The 26,660-nt window shown below is 49.1% G+C and overlaps 1 protein-coding gene across 2 annotated transcripts in view; it reads right to left on the reverse strand.

The window, feature by feature from the left end:
• LOC119172490 (cytoplasmic aconitate hydratase) overlaps positions 1 to 26,660 on the reverse strand; it is a 609,523-nt gene that overhangs the window by 32,110 nt on the left and 550,753 nt on the right. For both annotated transcript variants that reach the window (XM_037423609.2, XM_037423610.2), the window contains one exon: positions 17,506 to 17,631. In XM_037423609.2, coding sequence (XP_037279506.2) covers positions 17,506 to 17,631 — 126 coding nt within the window. The remainder of the gene's footprint in view (positions 1 to 17,505; positions 17,632 to 26,660) is intronic.

Raw genomic sequence — 26,660 nt, forward strand, 5'->3', positions numbered from 1 at the left:
CTCACCCACCGTGGGCGGCTTGGAGGGGGACTGGCCATAGTCCTCATGCCCCTCCTGTGCCACGTAGTGTTCCAAGTCACATACCTGCACTGGTCCGTTGCTCGGTTTGCCTTTCATGTTCGCAAGCCGATAAACGAGCGAGGAAATTTTCCGTCGCACTCGTTATGGCCCAGACCATTTCGGTGCTGGGGAGGCAGCAAACTGTTTGCTAGCATTCCTCAGAACATGATGGGGCCGCAGCACCAGATTGCCCACTTGGCAGTATACGTTCCAATGCGTGTGGTCGTACTGCGCCTTCTGCTGTGCCCTAGCAGTGCTAAGATTATACTGAGCTTTATGTAAAGCTTCCGCTAGCTTCTCCCGCAGCTGCGTTGCGTATTCAGCATGTGCTGATGTCGCCACTGGCACTCCCCTGTGATCTGCAAGTACAGTCTCCATCGGATTCGGCAGTTCTCTCCCCAGGTTCAGAGACGAAGGAGTATACTCAGTCTATCGGTTCACGGTCGATCGCAATGCAAAACCAATCTCTGGAAGGTAGGTATCCCAGTCCTTATGTTTCTTAAAGAATGAAACAAGCTTGTGCTTGATGTTGCGATTGACTCGCTCTGTGGGGTTTGACTGAGCATGGTAGGTGGTTGCTTTCTTGTGCTTGATGCCCAATGCGGCGCCGTGAAATAAGACGCATTGTCTGTATTTAACTACTCAAAGAACACTAACCTGGTGAAAACCTCCATCAATTTCGCTAAGATCACTTGAGCCATCAACTTCCTCTTCCTAAGGGGGAAAAGTTCCACCCATTTAGGGAAGTGATTCGGGATCCCAGCAAGAATTTGTTTCTGCTAAGAGTTGTGTGGTACAGGCCCATTACGTCACAGGCCGCTATTCGCCAGGGAGTCTGACTGTTAATCGGTTGCATGATGCCGGGCGGACGCCCGCCTCGTGGCTTGACGCTTTGGCACACACGGCATGAACGAGGGTAGTGAATTACATCCCGCTTCATGCCTGGCCAGGTAGCAAGGCGACACAACTTAGCGTAAGTCTTAGGGCTGCTCGCATGCCCAGCAATGCATGAGTCATGAAAGTAGCGAAGAAGTGCTCCTCTCAACGTGCGCGGTATTACGACTTTGAATGACTCATTTGTGCCATCCTCAGGTGAGAGGTGATATGTACCTCAGCAGGACGTTGTCAGAATACAGCAGATATGAATCCAGCATGCTCACAGCACTACCAGCTGTTGCCGAGCGCTCTGCATCGACAGCAATACCAGCTGCTTCCTTGTGTGCGGTGGTCTCACTACTATCTGGCTCCCGCAGCCCGTCGAAGACCTTTCGACAGAATGGATCTTTCTGCTGAGCTTATAACAGTTCCGTTCAGCTGCAAACAATCTCTGCCCTAACGATAGCCTTTACGTGGTTTACGCTCTTACCTTGAACTAACGTTTGCTCCGCTCTTTTCGTCAGCGTGAGTGGCTCGCTCTCAGTTCGTTCCTGGGTTGTCGCGTGACTTGCCTCGTGTCGGACTAGAGCATGCGAAAGTGCATCGGCCGCGGCATTGTTCGTACCCTTACGGTAGCGAACGGTGAAGTCGTAACACTGCAGCAGCAATGCCCAACGCGCCAGGTGGCCACTTGATTCGTTCAAGCGCCTCAACACCGTGAGCGCCATGTGGTAAGTCTCAATCACAAACGCAACTACGTCGATGTAAAAGTCAAACTTGCGGAGAGCGAAAACTATCGCAAGACACTTTTTCTCGCTTACCGAGTAGTTCCTCTCCGCTGGCGTCAACGTACGGCTCACGAACGCAATTGGTCAGAAGGAACCTCCATGCTCCTGAAGCAGAACTGCTCCTAAGCCCAGGTTGCTTGCATCAGTGTGAATCACAAACTCCTTGTTCAAATAGCGTAGCTGCAGCTGAGCCGTAATGGCCAGCAACTTTATGAGGCGACGCAGTGCGGCCTCCTGCTCTTGGCTCCAAGCCTAATGCTTGCCATAACTCAAGAGCTTGATCAAAGGCGCCTGCACTGCCGCGCAGTTTGGAATGAATTGACAATAAAAGCTCACCATCCTCAAAATGCTCCTCAGCTCACCGATATTATTCGGCGATGAATAGCTGACTATCGCTTCAAGCTTACCCTTATCCGGCAAAATGTGACACTCGTCAAGCGTAAATCCCTATAATGTTATTCAGGTCGCCGCTATCTGAGCTTTCTTTCGGTTCAGAGTGATGCCCACAGACCTCAGCCTTTCTAGAACGTCTCTCAAGTAACGCAAGTGCTTTTCGAACGTTTTCGAGTAAACCACTATGTCGTCTTTATAGGCGAGTGCGTACTGACACTTTGCGTCTCCCAAAACACGGTCCATTAGCCTCTGATACGTAGCGGGAGCTCCCACCAAGCCGAAAGACATTCTCCTAAATTGAAAAAGTCCTCTGTGGCCCGTGAAAGCTGACTTCTCTTTATCCCGCTCGTCCATCTCAACCTGAAAATATCCACAGCTAGCATCGAGCGTAGTGAAGTACTTCGTTTCGCCTAGGTTGGACACCAACAATGAAATGGAGGGAAAAGGGTAAGCGACCTTCTTCGTAACCTCATTTAGCCTGCGGTAGTCTACACAACGGCAATACGTGTCATCTTTTTTTGGAACTAGCACTACCGGGAAACCCCATGCGCTGTTTGACCTCTTAACTACGACTGTGTCGATGAGTTCATCCAAGGCGGCATCAAGTGTTTTCCGCTTAGCGAAGCTGATCAGTCGGGGATTGTATTTTCAAGGTCTTGCATCACCAGTGTCAATTCCAAGTTTGACCAGCGTAGAGCGGCCGGGACAGTCAGTAAACATCGCATCATACAGGTACAACAACGACGACAGCTGTGCTCGTTCCCCTTCTAGTAGGCTCTGTACCTCTACCAAAAGTGGGAGCATTGCCCTTCCCTGCAGCACAGCACATTGTTCTGGCGGGATGGTTACTCGCTTTCTCGGCGAGCTTTTCTCCCCGTGTACTCGTGCCTCTCCCTGCGATTGGCATGCTTATGTCAATGCGGGAACCTTCGAAAAAAGCTTTAGCGCGTCTCCTTCGCGCTCTCGGTAACTGCCGTTCGCAATGTCAATGACAATACCTGACTTGGCAAGAAAGCCTCGACCGCCCCGCCGCGGTGGTCTAGTGGCTAAGGTACTCGGCTGCTGACCTGTAGGTCGCAGGACCAAATCCTGGCTGCGGCGGCTGTATTTCCGATGGAGGCACAAATGTTGTAGGCTCGTGTGCTCAGATTTGGGTGCACGTCAAAGAACCCCATGTGGTCGAAATTTTCGGGGCCCTTCACTACGGCATCTCTCATAATCATATGGTGGTTTTGGGACGTTAAACCCCACACATGAATAATTAAATAAATCGAGAAAGTCTCGACCCAGTATTAGAGACATTGACAACCCAGGAAGATGCACGAAACGTCACCTTGCGCGTCTATCTCAGCGTATCACTAGCCTAGCCGCGCCGCTCGATTGTGCTGTGCTCGTAGCCAGGCGGAAGATGGTGTTTCTTTGTCTCAAGCGGATATTGTTCTCCCAGAGATGGTGCAACACTTCGTTGTCGAACAAAGAAGCGCTTGCCCCAGTATCCAAAAGAGCTACGAACTTCTTTCTAGCTATCTTGACTCGATTAGTGGTGTGGGCGAGTTTACAACCTCACCTGCGCGACTGACTGATGGTGCAAGTGATCTGAATGCACCGGTGGAATAGCTGATCGCCGCAGCGGTCCATTGTGGATCACCGGCATTGCCGTCTGTTTCTCGAACCGCGCGTTTGCTCCTGACTCGGTGTGCGGTTGCATTCGCGGGCGATGTGCCACGGCACGCCGCACCGATAGCAAGGACCGCGAAAATCACGTTGGCTCGACCGTAAGTCGCCTCGATCAGGTCGTCCTCGCTCTGGCTTGCGCCGCTCATTAAGCCTTGTGTCGACCGCGTGCTCCTTTCTTGGCATATCATGTGCAGGGGCAGCGTGGGCCGTACAGTGCCCGTGCGCGTAGGGGTCCAAAGCGCGGTCTGACAGCTCCCCATGGTGCGTGCTCATCAGCGAACGGTGCTGACGTGTTACCCCTAAACGCTTCCGAGGCTACCTCGCCATCATTCGACCCACAGCCAGGCTTGATGGACTGTGCTGCGGGCAGAGGTGGGCAATACGATCGCGCAGCGAGGATGTCCTCTTGTATGCGCTTCGCCTCAGTAACAAGCTCTTCTAGGTCTGCAAACTTACATCCGCTGCAATTGTGTGGGTGCTGACACTCTCTGTAAAGTTGTTTGCACTGTGTGGCGCACATGTCTCGACCCAAAGCCGCATTTCGGGTGACGACCGCCAGGCGATACGTGGTGTTGTATTCGCGTTGAGTACCCCTATCGTCATCATCATCATGGGGTAGTGCCGGCAGTGACTCCTGGCGAAAGCGAGCCTAGGTGGCAGGGGAGAGTTGAGCGAGTCTCTTCTCATGTGGCGGTTGCCGCGAACGGTTGTCTCTAGCGTGGGTCCTTGGCGCGAGGCACCGCGCCACGTACCCACGGGCCTGCGTGCCGGGGGGGGGCCCACGTGTTTAGTCAAGCGTCGGCGATGATGCCTTGGGTATGTTGTGTGTTTGGTGTGTTACTGTGTTATGTTTTTTTGGTATGGTAGCGTGTTAATTACAATTGATGTATTGATTTGGCAGACAATATCGTCATTCTGAAATTAGTCAAATAAATGTGTGTATGTGTTTGTTGGTTTGTACCGACCGCGTCTTCTGTGTCCGTTCCCTCCAAAAGCGTAGCATGGCGCTCGCTCACCAATTCGAGACCCAACACTGGCGCCCAACGTGGGTCTCTTGGAGTATCGGACGACAGTTTTTGCGGTTCAGTACAAGCTTTTGTTAGAGCCGGGGTAGAGTAGGCCTAGGGGGACTTCTTTGCTACCGTCGGTGGTGTGCTTTATTGAGAGTGAGAAGATTGGTATTTGTGACGCATTTGAATTTGTCGTCAGGTTGACTTTTCATCCTTTTCACCATCACAAGTGTTGTTTTTTCTTGGTCTTAGTTTTCAAAACCGTTGTTGAATTGAGACGGGAGCCATGCGGTCTGCATCCTGGGGTGAGCAAGGTCTAGAGCACGTGGTTTGTAGGCCAGGCCCGAAGCGAGTGAGTACGGAAGCCTCGTTGGTGGTCCGATTTTCTGTACATAGCTTCTTTTATCTCTTTGGACTCAGGGAGCCGGGCGTCGTTGCTGACTTGTATTGTGGCTCGACGCCGGGTCGTCGTGACACCGCCAGGGGCGGTGGACACCGATCGCTCGGTAAGCTGCTGTGTGCGGCGAGCGGTAGGGCCATCTCACAGAGTGGATGTCTCCTCGCGGCTGCCTCTTCTGCGCCTAGGCTGGGTGCTGGGTGGATGCTGGTGGTTGCCGAGCGACTCATTAGGCGCAAGGCTCTGCGCAGCCACCTGTCGCATGTGGCACAACTAGGTGGATCGTGGCGTTGAGGTGTTGCGCTCTGCTTCCCTCACTTTTTTTTTTATCTTGCGATGCAGAAGTTAGGAAAAGTGATTTTTGTTTTATTTTTGATGGGCCTCTCGGCCGCCGCCGATGTATTAGCTAGCCGTAGTAGTAGTAATAGACTTTTATTCAGCCAAATTTACAGGCCGAGCATTTCGACCGCCTGTGCGATCAGTCGACGCTGTTCTTCTTCCTCTTCGGCACCGATCCAGTCGAGCCAGGAGGTGATGGAAAGGGATGGGGGAGGGTAATAGCTGGATTGCTGAGCAGTTGGGCAGTAAAACAGGCAGCGTGACAGGTCAGCGTATGGGGAGGAACAATTAGGACAGCAGGGGTTAGACCTATATTTATAAAGGAAAAGGCGAGAGGGGGTTATCAGGCAGTTCATTTGGATGTGTTGTAGAGTTCGAGCCTCGAGCGCAGTGAGTGATGGATGAGGGGGAGGGTAAAGACACTTGTCGAGCCGGAGCTGGAGATATACCTCCTTGATAGTGTGACGCAAGGAGATCTGCCCATCGTTATTCGCGGAGCTCTCACTGTCTTCCGAAGGTCTGGGCCAGGGAATGAACGGTGCCCGGTGCAATATATCACGGGCAAGCTGGTGAGCTAGCTCATTTGCCGTTAATACCCGAATGCCCAGGAACCCAGCGGAGGAAGACAGTGGAGGGTTGAAGAGCAGAGGCCGCTCGCTCGACCTCCTCTTGAAGAGCAGGGGGCAACGTGTTGTTCCGTATGTGACGGATGGCGGCGTGAGAGTCGGAGTAAATCGTGTACTCGGGGAGAGAAGGGAAGGAGGAAAATGACTGCATGGCAAGGACCATGGAAGGGACCTCGAGCGAAAGTGCATTTGGCGGGTGTGTGTATGGCCCGCTGGTGTGCCTGTCAGGTGCCGAAAGGTGTGGATGGTAGATAACGTAGCCACACGAGCTCCGAGGAGCCATGTATGAGGCATCCGTGTAGGCAACTCCCTGTGTAGATAGAGAAGGAAAATGATGCTGTGCTGCCGCATGACGCCGGCCGGCGTGATGGACAGGAGACATATTGGATGGGAGGGGAAGGATGCGAAGGTTAGAAGCAGCGGTGCTAGCGGCAGAAGGCAAGGTGGGAACGGAAACGGGAATGTGAGGGATACCGGCTTGGGCTAATAGCCCAAGCCGGTATCACTCACATTGATGAGTGAGAGAAAGACGGGCAATCTGAGAGTCATGGTGCAGAGAAATAAGAGAACGTAATGGATGGAAGAGGCCTGTGGCAAAGAGCTTAGTGGTAGAGGTAGTGACAGGGAGGTTTAGAGCTGCCTTGCAGAGGCCTAATAGAGCTCTTTTGAGTGTGTTGAGTTGCGTATGGGTGAAATGAACATATGGTACAAAGTACAAGAACTTGTTAAGGGCAAGCGCATGTGCAACCCGACGCGCATGAGCCTTGTGGAGCCCCGACTGCCGAGTGACAACGCGTCGCAGGAGGTGGGTCACCGAGTGGCAAGTCCTCACAGCGTGATGTAGGGCCTGCGTGTTCTTTGTCGCGTGCAAAAAGAAGCCAAGAACTTTGCATTGCTGAACAGTGGAGATGAGAGAGCTAGAAAGATGTAGGGAGATGAGGGTATTGTGGGAGCAATGGTACGCAGACCGGCTTAGCAAAAGTAGTTCACATTTCTCCGGTGCAGGGGACAGGCCAGCAGTAGCGAGAAAGGAAGCGATAAGGTCCAGGCCACGTTGCAAAGTATCCTGCACGTGGCCGGGACATCCAGACGTACACCAGAGAGTGATGTCGTCTGCATAAAAAATATGGTGGAGGTCAGGTATTTGGGACAGTTGGGAAGCAAGGGGAAGCCATAGCCATATTAAATAGAGTAGGAGATACTACTAACTACTCATATACTAACTCATACTCCCTCACCCGCGGCACCTTGAGGAGTGCCGCGGGTGAGGGAGTATAAGTTAGACAAATGAGTATCAACTCTAAAGCGAGCAACTCGGTTGGAAAGAAATGATCAGATGTAAGAATACATGCGGGAGCCACATGACAGGGATGAGAGCTGAGCGAGTATGTGGTCATGACTCACGCCATCGAATGCCTTTCCTACATTGACGGTTACAAGCGCCTGGATCTGACTACGAGAAGGTGAAAGAAAAGTATGCTGAAGAACAAGGAACAAGTCCTGCGCACAAACGTGGCATCAGAAGCCAATAAGAGCAGGAGAGAAAAACTCTTTCGCCTCAATAAAATCAGACAGTCGAGTCAAGGCCATTCGCTCTCGAGTTTTGCCAACGCATGACGTCAAAGAGATAGGGCGAAGGTCAGAGTGAGATGGAGGTTTGCCCGGCTTCGGAATCATGCAAATTAGAGATGATGTCCAAGGGCTTGAAAGACAGCTGCTGTTCCATGCTTCGTTGAAAGTGTGTAAGAGAAATTCCTTCGCATTGTCGGGGAGATTACGTAATGTGGTATATGTTATCTCATCCTCACCGGGTGCCGAGCGGGTAGATTGAGTGGTTAAGGCAGCTTCCACCTCCCTGAGGGTGATTGGGCAGTCCAGGTCTGGGTTAGCTTCGCCACAGTAATCTGGGTAGGAAGGTGTGAGGGGGGGGGGTGGGAGATACAGAGATTTTTAAATTTTCAAACACATCAGATGGAGTTCCTTGAGCGGGAACTTTAGCTAGGGTGGGAGCGACGGCAGGCTTGGTACCTAAGAGAGACCTAAAAAGAGACCATGTGAAGCGCGAGTGCAGTGCGGAGTCAAGGCCATCACACAGCGTGTTCCAACGAGAGTGCTCGAGAGAAGTGCCGTAAGCGATAATTTCAGCCCGCAGAGCATCAATTCGGAAGGAAAGTTGGATGTTGTGTGGCTGGGAGCGGAGAGCGCGTTTCAAACGTTGATGACATCGCCATAAGCGGAGGAAGTGAGGATCAGGGTCAGGAATGGGGAGTTGAAAACGAGCGCGGCGACTACAGGATGTCATTGCTGCGGAGATCCGCGACGTCCAGTCGTAAGTTTTAAATGAGTCAGACAAAAGGCCATTACAGAATGCTTCCCAGTCAGTGTGAGCGACTCGTTGTTTCCGCCTATTGTGGGAAAAAGGGGTGGTGATGTGTATGAGAAGGTGATCACTGAAAAAATTTTCAGTGGAAACTTGCCAGTAAAAAGGAAGGGAACTCCGAGAAAACGTGAGATCGGGTGTAGTGGAACGCTGTGAAACAGTGCCTGCTTGAGTAGGGCTGTCAGGAGTATTAAGAAGGGTGAGATGGCGTTTTTGGGCCAGGCAGTGTAGAAAGCGACATGGTTTGAGTGTTTGGGGGTAACTCCAGAGCCCATGAGGAGCATTAATGTCACCCCCAAGGAGGATATCGGTGGTCGATGGAAGGGAGTGCAGGAATTTGCCAAGAACACCAAACAAAGAGGACGTGACAGGGGGGTTGTAAAAGGACATCAGAGCGAGAGAAATACAGGCGGATGGTTGGTAATAGACCACACCAACTAAATGCTTCAGGAGGGGGGAGGGTACGCCTAGTGGTTCAACGAGAACGTCATTGCGTACATAAATGGATGCAAGTGGCTTTCCCGTCGTAGCGTGATATGCACGGTAGCCCGGGACGGCAAGGGCCGCCCGAGTCTCCTGTATAAGGAGAAAATGGGGTAATGTTTAGCGGGTGAGAAGATATTGGTGGAGAGGGGTCCTATTATGACGAAAGTTGCGGCAGTTCCACTGCAAAATATCGTGGTCCTTTTCACGCGCCATCTAGGTCTTCGAAGTAGAGGAAGCGCCTACACGTGCGCGTTCCTTCTTTTTTGCCGGGGGAAGCGACTCTTGCAGAGAGTTAAGCATATAGGTGAAAGATTCCAGTTGCTTAGATTGGGTTTCGAGGGTCGTAAGAATCCGGACAATTGAATTTTCCAGCTGGACCAAACAAGTGTGATGCGCAGTGGTGGTGGTTTCGACCATGTCGGCCAATTTGGTTACATGGGAGCTGGAGGTCGGGGCTATCCGTACTGACCATCGTACCAAATGGGAAAAAAGCCCAAAGCTCCCTTTCGTAGGCCCTGCTCCCTTGTTTCGAGTGTTTACATATACGCAGCGGGAGTGATGTGATCCATGGCCGGCTGTCTTGTGTACATCGTCAGCGCCGCTGGCCAGGAATGCGGTCGTGACGTCGGGTGATGAAGACGCCCGAGACCTGCGCAACTGCCTGCAGTCCGGCGCCCTCGTGAGTGCTGGTCGGAACTAGAAGACGTGTCGATGCTAGTGACGGTTCATCGCGCCGACGGCAATGTTGATGTTGCGGGGCCGGTACTAAGATGAAGTCGAGCCGGACAGTGCAGCAGTGTCGACCAGCGGCGGTGTCATGGTGCAAGGACATTATGGACATGTGGTGTCATTTTTTTGTTAAAGCTTGTGTAGTTTATCTTTTTGTTTTTGAGATATGGTTTGATTTAAGGTTGGGGGAATGTGCGGGTGCTAATACCACTGTAAAGTTGTTTGCGCCTTGTGGCGCACGTGTCTCGACCCAAAGCCGCATTTCGGGTGACGACCGCCAGGCGATAGGTGGCATTGTATTCGCGTTGAGCACCACTATCGTCATCATCATCATGGGGTAGTGCCGGCAGTGACTCCTGGCGGAAGCGAGCCTTGGTGGCGGGCGAGAGTTGAGCGAGTCTCTTCTGGGCGTGGCGGTTGCCGCGAACGGTTGTCTCTAGCGTGGGTCCTCGGCGCGGGGCACCGCGGGCCTGCGCGCCGGGGGGGGGGGGGGCGGCCCACGTGGTAAGTCAAGCGTTGGCGACGCCGCCTTGGGTATGTTATTGTGTGTTTGGTGTGTTACTGTGTTATGTTTTTTGGTATGATAGCATGTTAATTACAATTGATGTATCAATTCGGCGGACGATATCGTCCTTCTGAAATTAGTTAAATAAATGTTTGTATGTGTTTGTTGGTTTGTAACGACCGCGTCTTCTGTGTCCGTTCCCTCCAAGAGCGTAGCGTGGCGCTCGCTCACCAATTCGAGACCCCACAAAGTGCGCCGCAAAAGTCGGGTGTGCATGACGCGTAACGCGCTCAACTTTTTTCGTGTTGGTGGCGTGAGGGTTAGCGAGACGATACAGTTTGTCCATTGACCGTACATACTCCAACAAGGATTCGTTCGGATGCTGGGTGGGTAGCTCAGATTCCCTCCACAAATGCCACTCATAATTATCTGTCAGGTAGTCACCACGGAAGCTGTCGCTGAACTCTTCTATCGTGCAGGCGCGATGTCCGATAAGTCGGAACCATCAGGCCGCTTGCTCCGTGAGCAACACCGGGACCACGTGCTCGAGAAGTTCGGCGTCAGAAAGCCCCGTCAGCAGCTGATCATAGAGCAACTGGTCAAAATACTCGGCGCTCTTGCAGTCGTGGTAACCCGTGTAGGTAGGTACGTCTACCTTGACATAAGGTCGCACAGTCTGCATGGAGGTCTATGCTGTGTTCTACAGGGCACTCGCGAGGCTTTGCATAAACTGACGGCGCATTCCGTAAGAGTACCTTGCTCGAGGGCAAACTGTTGTCCATAGACTCGCCTATAGTTGGGGCGCCTGTCGGGGCAAGTTGTGGCGGTGCCTTCTTGTTCGCCTTGTGAGATGCCGGAGCGCCATGCTTGACGCTTTTCAACGTAGGCCTAATCTCTTCTAACGTGGTCTCTGCACCGTCCTAATTATCCCGCGTCAAACGAACAAAATCTACGCTGTCGGAAAGTCTTAAGAGTGCCTCCCCATTAGCCAAAGGATCGCCAATCTGGGACGCGACATCAGACAACATTGACAAATCTTGGAATTCCGACATTCCTGTTATTCTACGTGTGGGGGAGCGTCAGTAGTTGTTCGCATCTGGAAAACTAGCCGCGTTGCTGAATTCGTTACATAGGGCGCTAGATGTAGGGGGTTCATCCTGTGTATGACTGACGCAGAAGCCTAGCTAATGTTTCAGTTGCACACAGTCATACCGTGTACGTTAACGCCCTCTATCCTTAGCTAGTTTTATTGCAGCTACACGGGTTCGGGCGAATAAAGTAACAGGCTAGATCAACAAAACGACACTATATTGCTAGGCGTTAGCAATAGCGCTCAAATGTTGCGAGGAGATAGTATAGAAACAAGAGTACATGCTTACTCATTGGCCGTTGACGTCCTCGGCTCGCAGGGGGTTGCGGGTTCGACCACCTTCTTTTAAGGCCGGTGTCAGAGAGCGTGCGGCCGTCCGCTCGCTAGTTTTGTTCACTGACCCAGTTTCCCTCTCCCTGACAAAGGTTTGTTCCTTCGCTGAGAGAATGAAACCCGTTCTGTGCGCCGGGAAAAGAGGAACCGCGAGCGCTGGCCGCGGGGGCGTTCCATCCCTTCGCAAGAGGCTTTATTGATGCGTACCTAAATAGACAGACATGTCCTCGTGACTAGGCTGTTGCCCGGCCGTAGAAAGGGTGGCTGGGTGCACGTGCTTCTCCAGAAATTTCATCTGCCTTTGAAGGTAGGCCCAATGCTGCCTTCTTAGCAGCAAGATTGAAAAGATGGTACGGACATACGATCTTATTATTGCGATATCAATTATATGGACGCACTCTCTACTGGAATTTGCCGCTGGGGTCGCCGTCACTCACCGTATATGTATACGTATATATATATAATAATCGAGAAAAAGACTCCGGCGCGTGGAATTCAACGTGGGAGCTCCAAGTTGTGAATGCGAGGTGTTAACTACTGAGCCACGGAGAAGCACCTTCTTCAACATTCAAACGACAAGCTATTTATATCTACTACTTACCACTGTTGACGGGCATCTTGAGGGGGAACTATAGTGTTTTCTGCATGACCAGAAAGATGATGCAATGAGGGCCCGTCGCCACAACATGGCTGTGTGCGCTCTCATCTCCCACGTGTACTTTGCCGCGCGGAGAGGAGGGAATCGACGCTCATTTGTGCGCCCTTATCTCCTGATGAGGAGGATTGTACATCTTGGCTGGCCTTCAGCTTTCACTGGAACGATTCTGTTATAGCTACCGGGTGCCCGAAGGTCACTGCAATCGTTGCATGGTCTCCATTTGCGAAAAGGGGGCGCTTTTCAGACACAGTGAAGTAACAACTGAGACGCTTATTTGCGGTCATCTGTACCTGTGAGTACGTGTCGCCTGTCACTTGTGCATGAGAAAAGCGGGGAACGTTTCGATCTGCTGGCCATTCTGCATGTGACTTTCCAACTTGTTGCTATCGCGTTCATTGCTTTGCTTTTGTGGCAAATCTGTGACATTTTATATTCTAGTTAGGTTCTGTTAACACTGCAGCCACTCAATTTTTCTAGCCCAGCATGAAGTTGGCATTATCCGAGCAAGAGGCTACACTGTTAGAAACTGAAATATCAAAATACGCCAGCGCATCGATAATTAGCTTTCCAATATTATGCGCAGTTGCTTGTCCTTGTAGGGTACTTAAGCAAAGCAGCCTGCTCTCAACAAGTCGCGTATCTTGCGCATAGTACGTCACTCGAATTGGACAGGGTTGGGACTCGCTGTCATTACTGCCGTCCGTTGCAATAGCGAAAACAGTTTGCTTAAGTGCACTCGAAATCCCTTCTTGAAAATGGTTAGCCATTTTCTGCAATGATTGCAGTTGTCTTCGCTCGAGCACAGGCATACCTTTTTGCAATGTCTGATGTAAGAAACACCTTGCGGAACAAGAAACCCACAAGGTCGGCAGCAGTCAGCGGAATGTTGTGCTCTAGTAAAAATCACGTGAACAAGCACTCAGCACGAACGTCACTGTCACCACCTTCTTTTTGAGAAAGTGTCCCAGCTGCTGTTGCTTTTCTTGGCTGTGAAGAGTGCTGACGTGCTTTTGCGACCGGATGTAAGCGACAATGTCCGACCTGCCTTCATGTGAAACCCCGAAGTCACAACCACAAACGATGCAGCGTGCGTGGTGCCTTCCCCATTCGTGATTCTACAATGCAACCGAAATCCGTTCTATACTGTTTCAGGAATACTTGCAGATACTTCTTGAGCTCGTGCTCCTTATTTATAGCCATGACTGACGGTAGGCCTGCACAACAAGACCACAGCCAAGGCCTCTACGTCGAGTGGCCGGTGAGAACTACCGAGTTTAGTGTTGCTAGTCCTCTTGTCCCCTGGAAAACTCCACAGCCTTCCTTTTAAAACTTGTTCAGCCCACCACATTTTAGCGAAAGAGGGCGAGCACCATAAGAGATTTTCAGAACATACTGCACCGATTCCAAGCTTCTTTGTAAGCTCACAGGTGTAAAGACACGAGAGAAACAAAAGAAATGAAGTACAGTTCTGCAGACCACTCGCTTTCCCCCAGCTTGGCATTCTCCGCTCATAGCTTGAACGCGTAAAAAAAGAAAACAGGCACTCCTTTTGGCAACCCTTGCGGATGAGTAAAAAAACAACACAGAAAAAAACCCAAAATGTAGGAAGGAAAAGGTAAGCGATAAGGGGGAGGAGTGCTTGATAAGGAAGATGGGGTCAAGAGAAAGAGTGAGAGAAGAAAACAGTCGGATTATAAAAAAAGTAAAAAAAGTTCCGACTTGCAAAAAGGAAAAGCGCTGGTTATTCGTGGCGAGCAGATTAAAAAAGCCCTGCCTTTAGCTTCGATGAACCCTTGCGAAAGCATGGTTCAGCTTAGTTCCTTGAGTAAGAGGGGAAAGAGAATGCATAGAGAAAAGGTACAGAAAGTGTGTGAAGAGGTATGGGCATAAGTATGCGCAGTTCCCCTTCAGTGTGCAGGAGGGGGAGAGTGAAGGTGCGTCGCTGTGTCGCCCCCTTTCTCCCTGTCCGCCTGAGTCGCCGCGCCCCTCCCTATTATGTCAAGGTAAAGGGTTGACTGTGCGCTTTCCCCCCCACACCAAAGGTTAACAGCCACACCCTCCCTCCTTTGCATGCCTAAGGGCGTGGGTGTGTCCTTAAGATACACAGCCACAAAGAGGGCCGCGCATACCTCCGTGCGTGTGTTCGTTTGCAAACGCGCGCTCGCCTAGCCACATCATGTCAAGCGAGTACTCCTGTCATAGGTGCTAGCTCCCTAATTACTCTCCCTTTTTTTTCTCTCTCGCGTGCGCTGTTGCACCAGCAATTTAAAAGATGCAGCCTGCGTGATAAATGCGAACTACCTCCTAGTTGGCATTCTTGGAAAACACCAGTGCGAAATGAGGACGAGGCGAAGTCTTTCTTGTACACCGCAATCTCCTCTGGCCTGTAATATGAAACGTAAACATTCAGCAGTTGTCTGTCTAGCACGAAAACCAGTGCCGTGGTGGGATGGGGCGTTTGACGGCTGGGAGAATGGCCGGCTGCCCATTTTATACATCGGGAAACCAAAAATATAAAAATATCGCCGAAAAGATGCGGCAGCACAGGAACGACCTCCATCGATTGAACACCAAACGAACTGAGTGCAGTGGCAGAGCATTGCGAGCAGTCTGACCACCATCCCTTCCTTGATTGATTTGCGGGGTTTAGCGTCCCAAAACCACCATATGATTATGAGAGACGCCGCAGTGGAGGACTCCGGAAATTTTGATTACCTGGGGTTCTTTCATGTGCACCCAAATCTCAGCACATGGGCCTACAACATTTCTGCCTCCATGCGAAATGCAGCCGTCCCAGCCAGAATTCGAACCCGCGATCTGCGGGTCAGCAGCCTAGTACCTTAGCCACTAGACCACCGCAGCGGGGCCACCATCACTTCCTAGAATGCTGGCATATTCAACAGCCAGCAAAAGCATCAACCGTACCACTTGGTCACTGCCCTCCCTCTACTAATGGAGTTTTTTTTTTTATCGTTAATGTGCGTGACCTTTAAAAACTGTACAGCCATGAGCAATTTCCCTGCTTCTACTCGGCAGCCCACATGTTCTGGCGCTATTTTCGCATCTCGAAAACGTGCATTGAATTGAGTTGAACCTTGCTATCATCGTTTAAAAAGAAAAGAAGAATCCTTTTTACTATGTGGCCAGACAACTTTGCTCAAGCGGCAAGACTGCACACTGGACAAGCGGGGCAAAACTCGATTTTCGGGAAATTTTTCTATGACCCGTACAACTGGGAGTGTGGCAGGTATGCTCTATGGGACTTGGCCTACCATTTGGCACACAAAAAAAATAAACAGTAGGTGAAAAATTCTGTGTCATTTTAAGTAATGTCCCAGACTGAAGAGGTCCATGTGTCTTCTGGTACTGTAATGCTGTAGAGGTCTGCAGTGTAGCCTCAGGTAACTTAAAGGGGCCCTAACACTTTTTCAAGTAACCATGAAATGAATTCACTAAAAGAGCTTATTGCCTCACTGATTCAATGTCGCAAAAAATTTTAAAATCCGTCCCATACGAGCGGAGTTACAAGGATTCCCAGCTCGCTGCAAACTCATTGTCTCTTCTCTCGTCCCGACAAAAGCGCTGAAAGCTAAGCAGAAAGGAATGGCAGGGCCAAAGAAAACACATCAAGTGTGCCTCGTGACCTTGAGCAGTTTTCAATTTTTTTCTTTGAATATGCCACTTTTTCAGTGTGATCGCACGTGCATGTGTGGACAAGTCACGGCCTCCCGCAGTGATCTCTGTAACGATTGAGCGTGCCATGTTAAAATCAGCCAATGGCTGATAGATGGCCTTCTACGATTTAGTTTAAAACATTTTCCATTATTTGTCGAGAGAAGAGAAAGCAATTTTTAGCTGACTTTGATCATTTATTGTGAATTCGAGGCCGCACGCTGTGCTATAATACTTGGCTCGCGTGTTCTTGGGAGCCCCAATTACCAATCAGCAGCATTTTCTGACCATGCTCAAGAAGTGTTGCAGGGCTCCTTTAACAATTGGTGTGTGTGCATGTGGGCTTGCTGCGAACAGTGCAAGCTGGACAGCAAGTGTTACACTCTAAAAAAAAGAGTATTCGGGAAGTGTTTCTGCTACACAACAATAATCGTCATTGTCACGCTTCCTTCCTTGAAAGCCCCGCGCTCGCCCCTTTTCTATTGAGGATGCTAAGTCACACTGACAACACGCGTGCCATTTGTGAACGCGAACTACCAGAACCATGGTGAAAGTACTCGAAGTAGATGATGACGACTATTGTTGTGTAGCAGAAACACTCTTTAAATAGTAGATTTTTTTTTGGTGTAGGTGTGGATGAACTGAATTTTCTTTTCTGTAACCTAAGTTTGCATTTATGTGTTCCCAAGACTGAATTTCCATATTGATTGCAGGCTTCATTATCTCTCACATGTTGTTGTGCATCGTTCCCTAAGGGCTTGTTTACGGATGTATGAGGAGGCAATTTTTCCCAGCGGTAGATGAAGTTGTGTCGCACGACCTGTGATGGCATGTAGAAACACCGGTGTGGTAAGGACTCCTGTACATGCAACTGTGTGTAGCTAGGCCTCTGCTAGCCTGTTTTCCGCAGTCAACCTGGCATGACTATGATGGTCACGTAAGCAGTGTCTCGCTGGCTGATAGCCCTTCTCGCCCTCCATAAAACTTCCTGCAGTAAAGAAAGGAAATCAGTCTCCCGACAGTATCGCCAAAAATGGGTCTCCGTGTCACCTCACTGAGCGCCCTCCGGCGACCGGGCCTCTTGGCCAGTCTGCCGCGGTGTTATGCCACACTCCCTGACCTACAAATAAAGAACTAATGAGGCTGATTTTGATGGTTACCCAATCCCCGAGTTGCGAAACTCTCACTCGCCTACAGAGTTTGCAATGCAGTTCGTGTGGTGTGTTCCGCAAGGTTATCAGCAAACTGGCATTAGGAAGCCCCTACAAAGAAGAACTCCTGCCAACATAGAAGGTGGTGTGCTTCGTCTTATTCCAACTTAGGGTAAACCAGATGTGCCTGGAGACCTGGCTTTGACCTTTGCCGACATAACTCTTAGTGCACACGCTTGAAATACGTTCAACTCGACATTGCGGAATGGATACATTAGTGAAGTATAGTTGCTTGGCCAAGAGACCAGTTCTAGCCAGACCCTCCCAAGTCTCACCAGCAGGAAGGGCCCCTTGGCTGCCCAATCCCGGGAAGAGCCCGAGCCATATTCCTTGCCTGCCAGCACCATGAGTGGAGGGGCCCCTTCCTTCTTGTAACGCTCAGCCGCATCAAAAATGTCCATCTGCACAGACAATACAAGCCACTTGTTACAAAGCATATCCTCACAAGTAGCAGTGTAAATCACGAGGGCTGACCCTCCTTGTGTTCAGGCTGGGTTGGAAAACCATTTCAAGTGTCTTCGACATGTATCTTTCAGGCATTACATATGAATTGCTGGACAGTTACGTATAGTGTATTCATCTCTCCTGCTTATTTTGTCTCCTGCAGATCTCTCCTGCAGATTAACAGCTGAGTGAAACTATTGAAATCAGAACCACTGCTTTGGCAGTTTCAGAGAAGACTATTAAACAATGTCATTACACAAGCTGGAAACCCATGTGCACTTTTTCATTAGATTTAAAAGAATGATTTAATTTTCAGTGATGGAAGTGACTTTTTACTTTTTTGAGGACACTTTGGAGCAAAAAAAGTGCTGCTTTCAAGCAGCCATAAGTGCTATTGGAGCAGAAAAAAATGCTTATTTAGAGCAACTAAAGGTGTTTTAGAAGCAAATATTAGATTTGCAATACATTAATTGGAGTTCAGAGCATTGTCGAACCATCTCTTGTATTTCTTATGAAATATATTTAACACACACCAATCAATGTAAATGTAATGTAGCAAATATTGGCATGTAGCCAAAAATGTGCGGCAAAATAAGGTACAAATTAAAATACAGTTAAACTTCGTTATAACGAAATTGGAGGGCCACCGCTATTTGCTCGTTATAACCAATATTTCGTTATAGCCGTAGCGGGCATTTACTACAAACATTGTGGACTGTACTTACCCAAAGAAAATAGCGGGCGAAATAGCATCCCGCTGCATGGTGGTATGCAACAAAATAACCGCATTCCCAAATAAAAAGGAAAAAGTCATGCACCTGTTCTAATGCACCTCAAAATACACAGGCAGACTTAGCTGCAAAGAAGTCCGTAATTGGACGTTGATGCATCTTCCTGATGCAAACGATGGCTCGCTCAGCTGCGGCCGCAATGTTCAAGCCATCCTCGCCGCCCTCGTGAGCGCGGAAGTAGCGGCGCAGTACGTCCACCGCGTCTAATGCCTCCGACGCCGTCGGCAAGTTTGTCTCCTGTTCGTCGACAGAGTCATCGTCACTGGTTTGGTTACGATCACTGACAGGGCGCACAATATTGTCATTCAGGAGCTGCTCCGTTGCCACCACTTCCCACCACTTCCGAGTCCGCACTCACATAGTCGCAAATTGACTCGCTGTCAGGCACAACACCGGCGTCACGAAGTGCCGTCCATGATGCAGCGACTTCGTCTGATGTGGCAAAACCATCTGGCACAGTGGGCTCGTCTGATGGCTCATCGCTGACGTCTGGTGCGGTGGCAAATGAGGCGTGTCGAAAGCAGTTTGCGATCGTGGTCGCCGTCACACTCATCCACGCCGCCTGAAGCATTTCGAGCGCAGCGTACAAGTCAACATCGGTGTCTCACTTCATCCTCATGTTGAGCAGGAGCTTGTCTATCACACGCTTGCGGTAACCTGCCTTCAGCGACATAATCACGCCTTGGTCAAGCGGCTGTATTTTTGCTGTGCAGTTGGCAGGAAGGAACAGCAGCTCGATGTTTTGAAGCACGGCAGCGGTATGGTGGGCGGTGCAGTTATCTAAAACAAGGCACACCTTGCGGTTCGCCTTTGCCAGCTTCTCGTCCCATTCGCAAAGCCATTTTGAAAAAATCTCCCTGGTCTTGACTCGGAGCTGCCTCTTCCCCTTAAAGCAGCGAGGGGATGCCCTTTTGCCAATTACGAAAATTGGCAGCTTTTCAGAGCCGGTCATGTTTGCACAAAGTAGCGCAGTGATCCGCAGCTTACTTTGTTTGCCGCCATGGCACGGCTCGCCTTTGAGGGCTAACGTCTTGTGCGGCAACATCTTGAAAAAGACAGTGGTTTCGTCCGCGTTAAAAATATCCACCGCGCTGTATTTTTCTAGCAGTCGCACAATGTTTTCTTTCGCCCACTTGGTAGTCTCTGCTTCGTCGACAGATTGCGATTCGCCACAGACCGCTCTACCGACAATGTCGTGGCGCACCTTGAAGCATTGGAGCTAACCCAAACTTGCTACGAAGTTGTCATAGCCCATGATGCAGGCAAAGTCTCTCGCTTTTCTTTGCAGCAAGGCACCGCTCACCGGCAGATTCACGGCCCGCGTGTCCAAGAACCATTTAAAAACTGCCCTTTCGACTGCTTCAAAGGCAGGTGCCCTCATCCTCTTAGGGCTTCCTTTTGCACGCCACGTGCAACAGCGTCGATGATGGACTCCTGCTTGCTCAAGATGGTTGACAGTGTGCTCGTCGATACGCCAAAGTCTCTTGCCCCATTGCCTTTCTTGGTCCCCGATTCAACGGCTCTTATCATAGCCGCCTTCTGATCTAGCGTTATGCGCTTTCGCTTCCCGCCTGGCGCATTTATGTTGCTGGAATCATGAGCGCAGCACGATAAAAGATAAGGTGGAACCGGTCGAAAAAGAGAAGAAACACGCATGCAAAAGCAACGCGGCTCACGTAGGCGAGCGACAACACTTGCAGAGAAAGTGACTGTGAAGAGGAAGGGGCAGAAGGGGGCGCTCTTTTGCGCTGCCGTGTAGGAACCGGTTACTCAAGGGACAACGGTATGTAAGATTAGGAAGCGCGCCTCAGCGCCATGAGAAAGGGGAGAGGGAGAATATAAAGAAGACGCAGAAGAAAAGAAAAGGGCAAGACGTTCGCGGAGCTGCGGAGCGCTCCGCTGTCGGTGGTAGCCAAACGGCGCACGTGCAGCGACCTCTCCTCCGGAAACAACGCGTGCCGTCTGCTTTGCGCGCGTTGCTGGAGGGTGCGTGGCGGGAGTTTTGAACTGCTAAATACAGTTCTCGCGTTGCGCGCCATCTCAAACTCACGTTGTGCACTGTCGTGAGATTGGCTCAAAATTTTACTTCCTAACAAAATTTGTTCGTTATATCCCATAACAGGCAAATTTTGCCTCGTTCAACGAGGTTTCGAATAATTTGGTTTGTATGGGGACTTTCAAGGGAAATTAGGATTTGCTCGTTATATCCATTATTTCGTTATAGCCCGTCTTGTTATAACGAGGTTTAACTGTACCTGCGATTGTGGCAGAAATCAATTGAGACCGGAAGAGCTAGCGCCACATTTTAGAAGTAACCACCGTGTAACCTAACTGTTGCCAAACAAGCAGTAACTGTAATCAGTGTGACATAAAAGCAATCCTGCTCATTTTCACGTTTCACCACACTAGCATGCATGTCTAGCTGAAGAAAAAACCGGTCAAATGATGCCATACGCTTAAAAGGACACTAAGGGTGGATACCATTTATGTCAAAGTTTCTGAAAGCTCAATGTGTCAGAATGCCTAAAAAAAGCAATAATATCAACAGCAGTGCCTTAATTACCCAAAAACTATTTTTAGGCTAAATGTATGATACAATGTGTGCCATGAGTGGGATATTCGCGAAATGATGCCAATGCCGTGAGTCTCTGCTGCGCCTACAATTAATCACTAGTAACTAGCTGCAATAATAAAGAACCTTCAGAGCATCAAGAGATGTAATAAAATGCTGCTTGTTTGTTTCTGTTTGATTTATAGCAAAAAGAACCCCTAACATTACTATGAGAAATGACACGAGTGATTAAAAAAATTGGGGGACCCTTAAGCTTTCCCCTTGAGAGCTGAATGTGATAGCAATATTCTATTCCTAGTGCATACTTTAAACCCTTAGTGAATGAAATCCTTTTGAAATTACTTTGAAACCACTGCGTGGCCTTAAGGGTGCAGTATAGTGTGTCCCTTTTGTTCTGGGTGACTGACTTTAAGCTATGAAGTCATTATGATATTCCTATCTTCTGATGCCCGATGACAATATAAGCTTGTACGACGCATTATTACGGAAATATTGCATGTTGCATTGTGAAGCATGTATACAGGATGCATGTGCTGGTAAAGCATGAAAGTTACTTTCACTGCATTTCCCAGCAGTTCAGTTTTTGGCTGGTTAGGCTGGAGAGGTAGTGCCATCTAGTGGAGCCCAGTTGAATCTAGCAATCAGAATTATGGCCTCCAAGAATTCCGAATATAGTTCAATGGCCGCAGTTCTTACTGTGGCTCCGGCTACTTTTGCTTTGCTGCTACTAGTGTTGGTGGCCATGTAGTAAAGGCAACGTTTGGCATGATAACAGTGATATCTAAAAGACTACTTTTAAGTCCAAGTGATTTTACGTGTGCTAATGCAATGTGGACCATTAAATAGTGACATCTAAAGGCTACTTTCAAGTGCAAGTGATTTTACGTGCGCTAATGCAATGTGGACCATCAAAATGTGATTTTATTTCAAAATAATCTTTTCCTTGGTGCAAAACTAGCGCTATGGGGTTTCCGGACCGCTATTTCAGCAATCAACATCAACTTAATATTTACCTTTAAAGTCTCTTAAATATGCCAGTTTTTGCACAAATGAGATCAGAGCTGATAATGCTGCACACTGGGATGATAGTACAGAAATTATTTTCAGTTTTTTTTTATGACTTATATGAGCCAGTCAAAGAGTAAAAGTTTGTCATTCTCAATTTCTCGATGCCATTTCGGAGCCGGTTTGAGCAATTACTCACAAATTTGCTGTTTGGAGCAGCAATTCTCTTTTGAAGCAATCGGAACAGCACTTCCATCACTGCATTTTTTACAAAAGTAAAAATCAAAACCTATAAAAACAAAATGGCCACCATTGCAAGACACAATGGCCAACCATTGCAGAAGTTACTCGGACACCCAAGAAAGTGCCCTTCTTCCTCACTCGGCAAGCCCGTGAAGCCAACAAGCCTTTGTTTTCTTTTTCCTCGCTTTAGTTAACGTGAAAAGGCCATGCAAAACGGCACGAAATCGCTGATCATGACCAAGTTGAGGGTGTGCCTATTATGTGCGAAATAAAAAAAAATCTGATTTCTTACAACCAAACTGGGGTGTGCCTATTATGCGAGTAAATACGGTATAAGCCAATACATCAAAACCATTTCAACTCTACAGAACCTAATTTGTCAATTCCTTACGCAACATCATTTTCAAGCTTACCGATTAAGCTTTCTATGTTACCTCAATTTGTGGATACGAGAAAAATAGAATGAGGTAAAGATGGCTTGCACTGATGTCACTGAAAGCACAATGTTGGAGCACCATCTAGGGGCAGATTGATGTTATCAAAACATCACATGGAGTTTCATTATTTATGCACAGAGACATTCCTGTCCCGTCATTTCCACACAGACACAACTTGCTTGTCACTAAAGCCACCATCGTAGAATCCCCGTTTCGTCCATGATGTAAGGAGCAAGCCATCTATATTAGACTTATCAGTGGTTGGAGCAATATCTTTATTTACATCTGTTGAAAAGTAGGAGCCCACATCTACGAAGTGTGCATTCATAACATTGGCCCACCTTTCATCACTGAATGTTTCACCACTAAGCAGCTTATATTCAGTTCTTCTTGTCTTGGGAATGCGCTAAAAGACTGAGGGCAGCTGCTATAAATTACCATTTTGTGTGCTCTAAGATATACTACAAAGATGCTCTTGGTCAACCTTTCACGGTTGAACAAACTCGATTTCATGTACTCATTTTGTAAAATGTGGTGCAACTCGTGAGAAATCATCTACTTCTAAAAAGAAGAAATATTCTGATTGTTTGTGGGAATATGTCAGTCATTTGACGTGCTCAAAATGCAAATTTCAACATGAGGATCTAAAAAATCATTAGTACTAATTCCAGAAAGTTAACATATTAAAACCAATAAGCCGGTCCCACAACATTACGCCTGTATATCCAGATAGCTCTGACATTCCACTTGATCAATGAGCAAAATGTCAAGAATTCTTACTTTTCATCTGTTTTCACTTCCGAACCTGTTGATAATGTACCGGTGTTTTTTGAAACTTCAGTGTAATGCCACCAGTTGTTATCGTGGCTGAGAGGATCTTGTGTTTAATCAGGAAACTAAAAACGTCTAGTGCTCCAGGTCCTGACAATATTCCTACGAAATTTCGTAAAAGTAACAGAGACATGTCGAGTCGAATCTTGCAGATGATATTTTCGAAGTCCCTTTCAGAAGGTGAAATTCCTGAGGATAGAAAAACTGCGACTGTAACCCCGGTTTTCAAGAAAGGTAATCGCTCTGACCTGACAAATTACTGGCCTATAACACTGACCTGCGTTTCATCCAAACTTATGGAGCACATAATCAATTCCCATATCACCAGTCACCTCGATTGCAATGCTTTCTTTTTCCACAAGCAAGATGGCTTTTGTCCTGGGCTATGATGTCAAACATAACTGTTCGAATTTACCACAGACCTTCACTTGAACTTGAATTCCTCTTTTCAGACTGACGTCATTTACATTGATATTTCAAAGGCACTTGATCGTGTGGCTCATCGGCGTTTCATGGCTAAACTCAGTTGTCTAAATCTTGATCAGTTTATTTTATCATGGATAAAACGTTTTCTAACAGCATGTTTCCAGTTCACAGCCATTAGCGACAAGCTTTCAACACCCGCTCAAGTTATCTCGGGCATTGCTCAAGGTTCAGTCCTTGGCTCGTTTCTCTTTATTATTTTCATCTTTTATTAACGACTTGCCATTTGGAATAATGTCATCTATTTGCCTTTTTGAGGACGATTCTGTTGTCTACTGTCAAATCTCGAAGAGTAATGACCAGTCTTTATTACAACATGATTTAAGGGGGGACGCGCCCTTTGAAAACCGAAAAATCGCGAAAAAGTCGATTTTTTGAAAACCACGTACTCGGGCAGTATGACTCATAAACTGCCTCTACTGTAAATATCAATGTCTAATTCATCGCGAAAGTACGTCAAATAAATTTTATAACATGCCGCGGCAGCTGGCAAGCGGCGAGCGAGCGCCTAAAATACCCCAACTTCGCGCGCTCGCCATTTCCCAACCGCTCGGCCGATCGCCGCCATCTTGATGTTGTTTTGCTCGTGAATTCTTGCGCTTTTTTTTTTTTCGCCACCCGCGGCAGTGGCGGTGGCGCTCCGAGGCGGGAGTCGCTCACGATTGGGGGGCTTGCGGAAGCTTTCGAATGTCCCGCTGCCTGGATGCGAAGCCGCGATAGGACAAAGCGCACCTCTCGAGGGAATGGGGGAACGCGCGGCTCCTATTGGCTGCTGCACGCGATGACGTAGCTGCTTCTCCGGCATGCGCCGGCTCGTCGTCTGCACCGGCGCTTGCAATGCCGGTGTCCTTTGTGTGCCCCGTTTGCCATCATTCCGATCGGTCGTCACACGTGCTCCTCTATCTTTCACCGTCTTCACGAGACGATCTTCTACAGTCTTTACGAGACGATCACTACCATCCTCACGAGACGATCTTCCGCCGTGTTCACGGGACGCGGATTGTTGCGCTGACGGTCACGATGGGCATTTCGAAGTTCAAGACTCGGCACGCGTTCGGTTCAAGAAAGCGTCAGCTGAAGCTCGTACGCATGGCGAAGCTCACCTGCACGCCCACACGCGGCGACAGTTGCACCGATGCTTCCGCTTCATCTTTTCAAGACGATTGCGTCGACGCTTCTAGCGACAAGACTTCTACACCATCGGCACAAGGATCCGTCGTGACGAGTGAGGCTGGTGTTTCGTGCTCAAGTGCGCCTGGTGTGTCGCGCTCGCCAACCGCATTGATTCCGGCCCCGAACAGTGAGACCGCATCGTCGACTGTGCACTTCCAAACACGTTTTCGGACGTGCGAGGAGTTGGGGACGGCGGAGAGAGAACGTGCTGCTGTGCAACGAAAGCTTGGCGCGTTGCCAGCGACCGAGAGGAAGTTTCAAGCGATGATGCCTGAACCCGAAGCTGCCACCGCTACGACCGAAGGCGAGAGATATTTCCTCGTGCAAGGGGATGCCCTTAGCGACATGCTGTCCAAGACCCCGTGCCCGCGCTGCCTCGCGACCGGGATGAAAGTTCAAGGAGGCACCCAGCTTGGACTTGCCACGAAGCTTGAGCTGGTATGTCCACATTGTGGAATAGTTTTAAGTTCGTGGAGCTCTGCTCGTCAGAACGAGTCAAGGGCCTTCGACGTGAATATAAGAGCCATTACGGCCATGAAACAAATAGGGAAGGGACAGACAGCCCTCAACGACTTTTGGGCAACTATGAATGTTTCCCACCGTGGCCTGCACCACAGAACTTTCTAGAGGCACCTGAAGCAATTCAGAGAACCACAGCAACAGACCCTGGATAAATTCTATGAAGAATCGGCTTCTGCTGTGAAAAAGGTGTACAAGGAGATGAACCCATCTTTCTGCAAGGACATTACAGTGAACTATGATGGCACGTGGCATAAGCGCGGACATACATCTCACATTGGAGTTGGTGCAATCATCGAGTATCACACAGGCCTCATCTTGGATGCTGTAGTTTTATCGAATCAGTGTCTCGGCTGCCAGGTAGGACCGAAGCCTGAAGACGAGGGCTATGCAAGCTGGTTGAAGCACCATGTGTGCCAAAAAAACACTGATGCCAAGTCTGGGAGGATGGAGGTTGAAGCAGCTGTAACTCTGTTCTCACGTTCACTGTCCAAGCATAACCTCCGGTATACAACCATTGTATCTGATGGGGACAGCGCTACATTCTCTGCCCTTCAACAAGACAATGTTTATGGGCTAGTCCCTATTGTGAAAGAAGAATGCTTGAACCATGTCCGGAAGAGGATGGGCACAGCCCTACGTAATCTTGTGCAGAAAAGCGAACAGGCTCTGGGAGGGAAGGGCAGATTGACAAAAGCCCTTATTGATAAACTCACAGACTATTATGGCTGGGCACTGAGGAACAATTCAAACAATGTGGCTGCAATGCAGCGTGCAGTGATGGCGTCATATTATCACGACACCTCAACTGACGAGGATCCTCACCATGACTTGTGCCCGGAAGGTGCAGACTCGTGGTGCCGTCATAATGCCTGCAAGGGGAATGGCGTGCCACCTCCAAAGCACAAATACAATCTTCCGGGCTACGTTGC

Source organism: Rhipicephalus microplus, chromosome 4 (assembly GCF_043290135.1).
Source record: "Rhipicephalus microplus isolate Deutch F79 chromosome 4, USDA_Rmic, whole genome shotgun sequence".
In the NCBI taxonomy this organism is placed as follows: domain Eukaryota; kingdom Metazoa; phylum Arthropoda; class Arachnida; order Ixodida; family Ixodidae; genus Rhipicephalus; species Rhipicephalus microplus.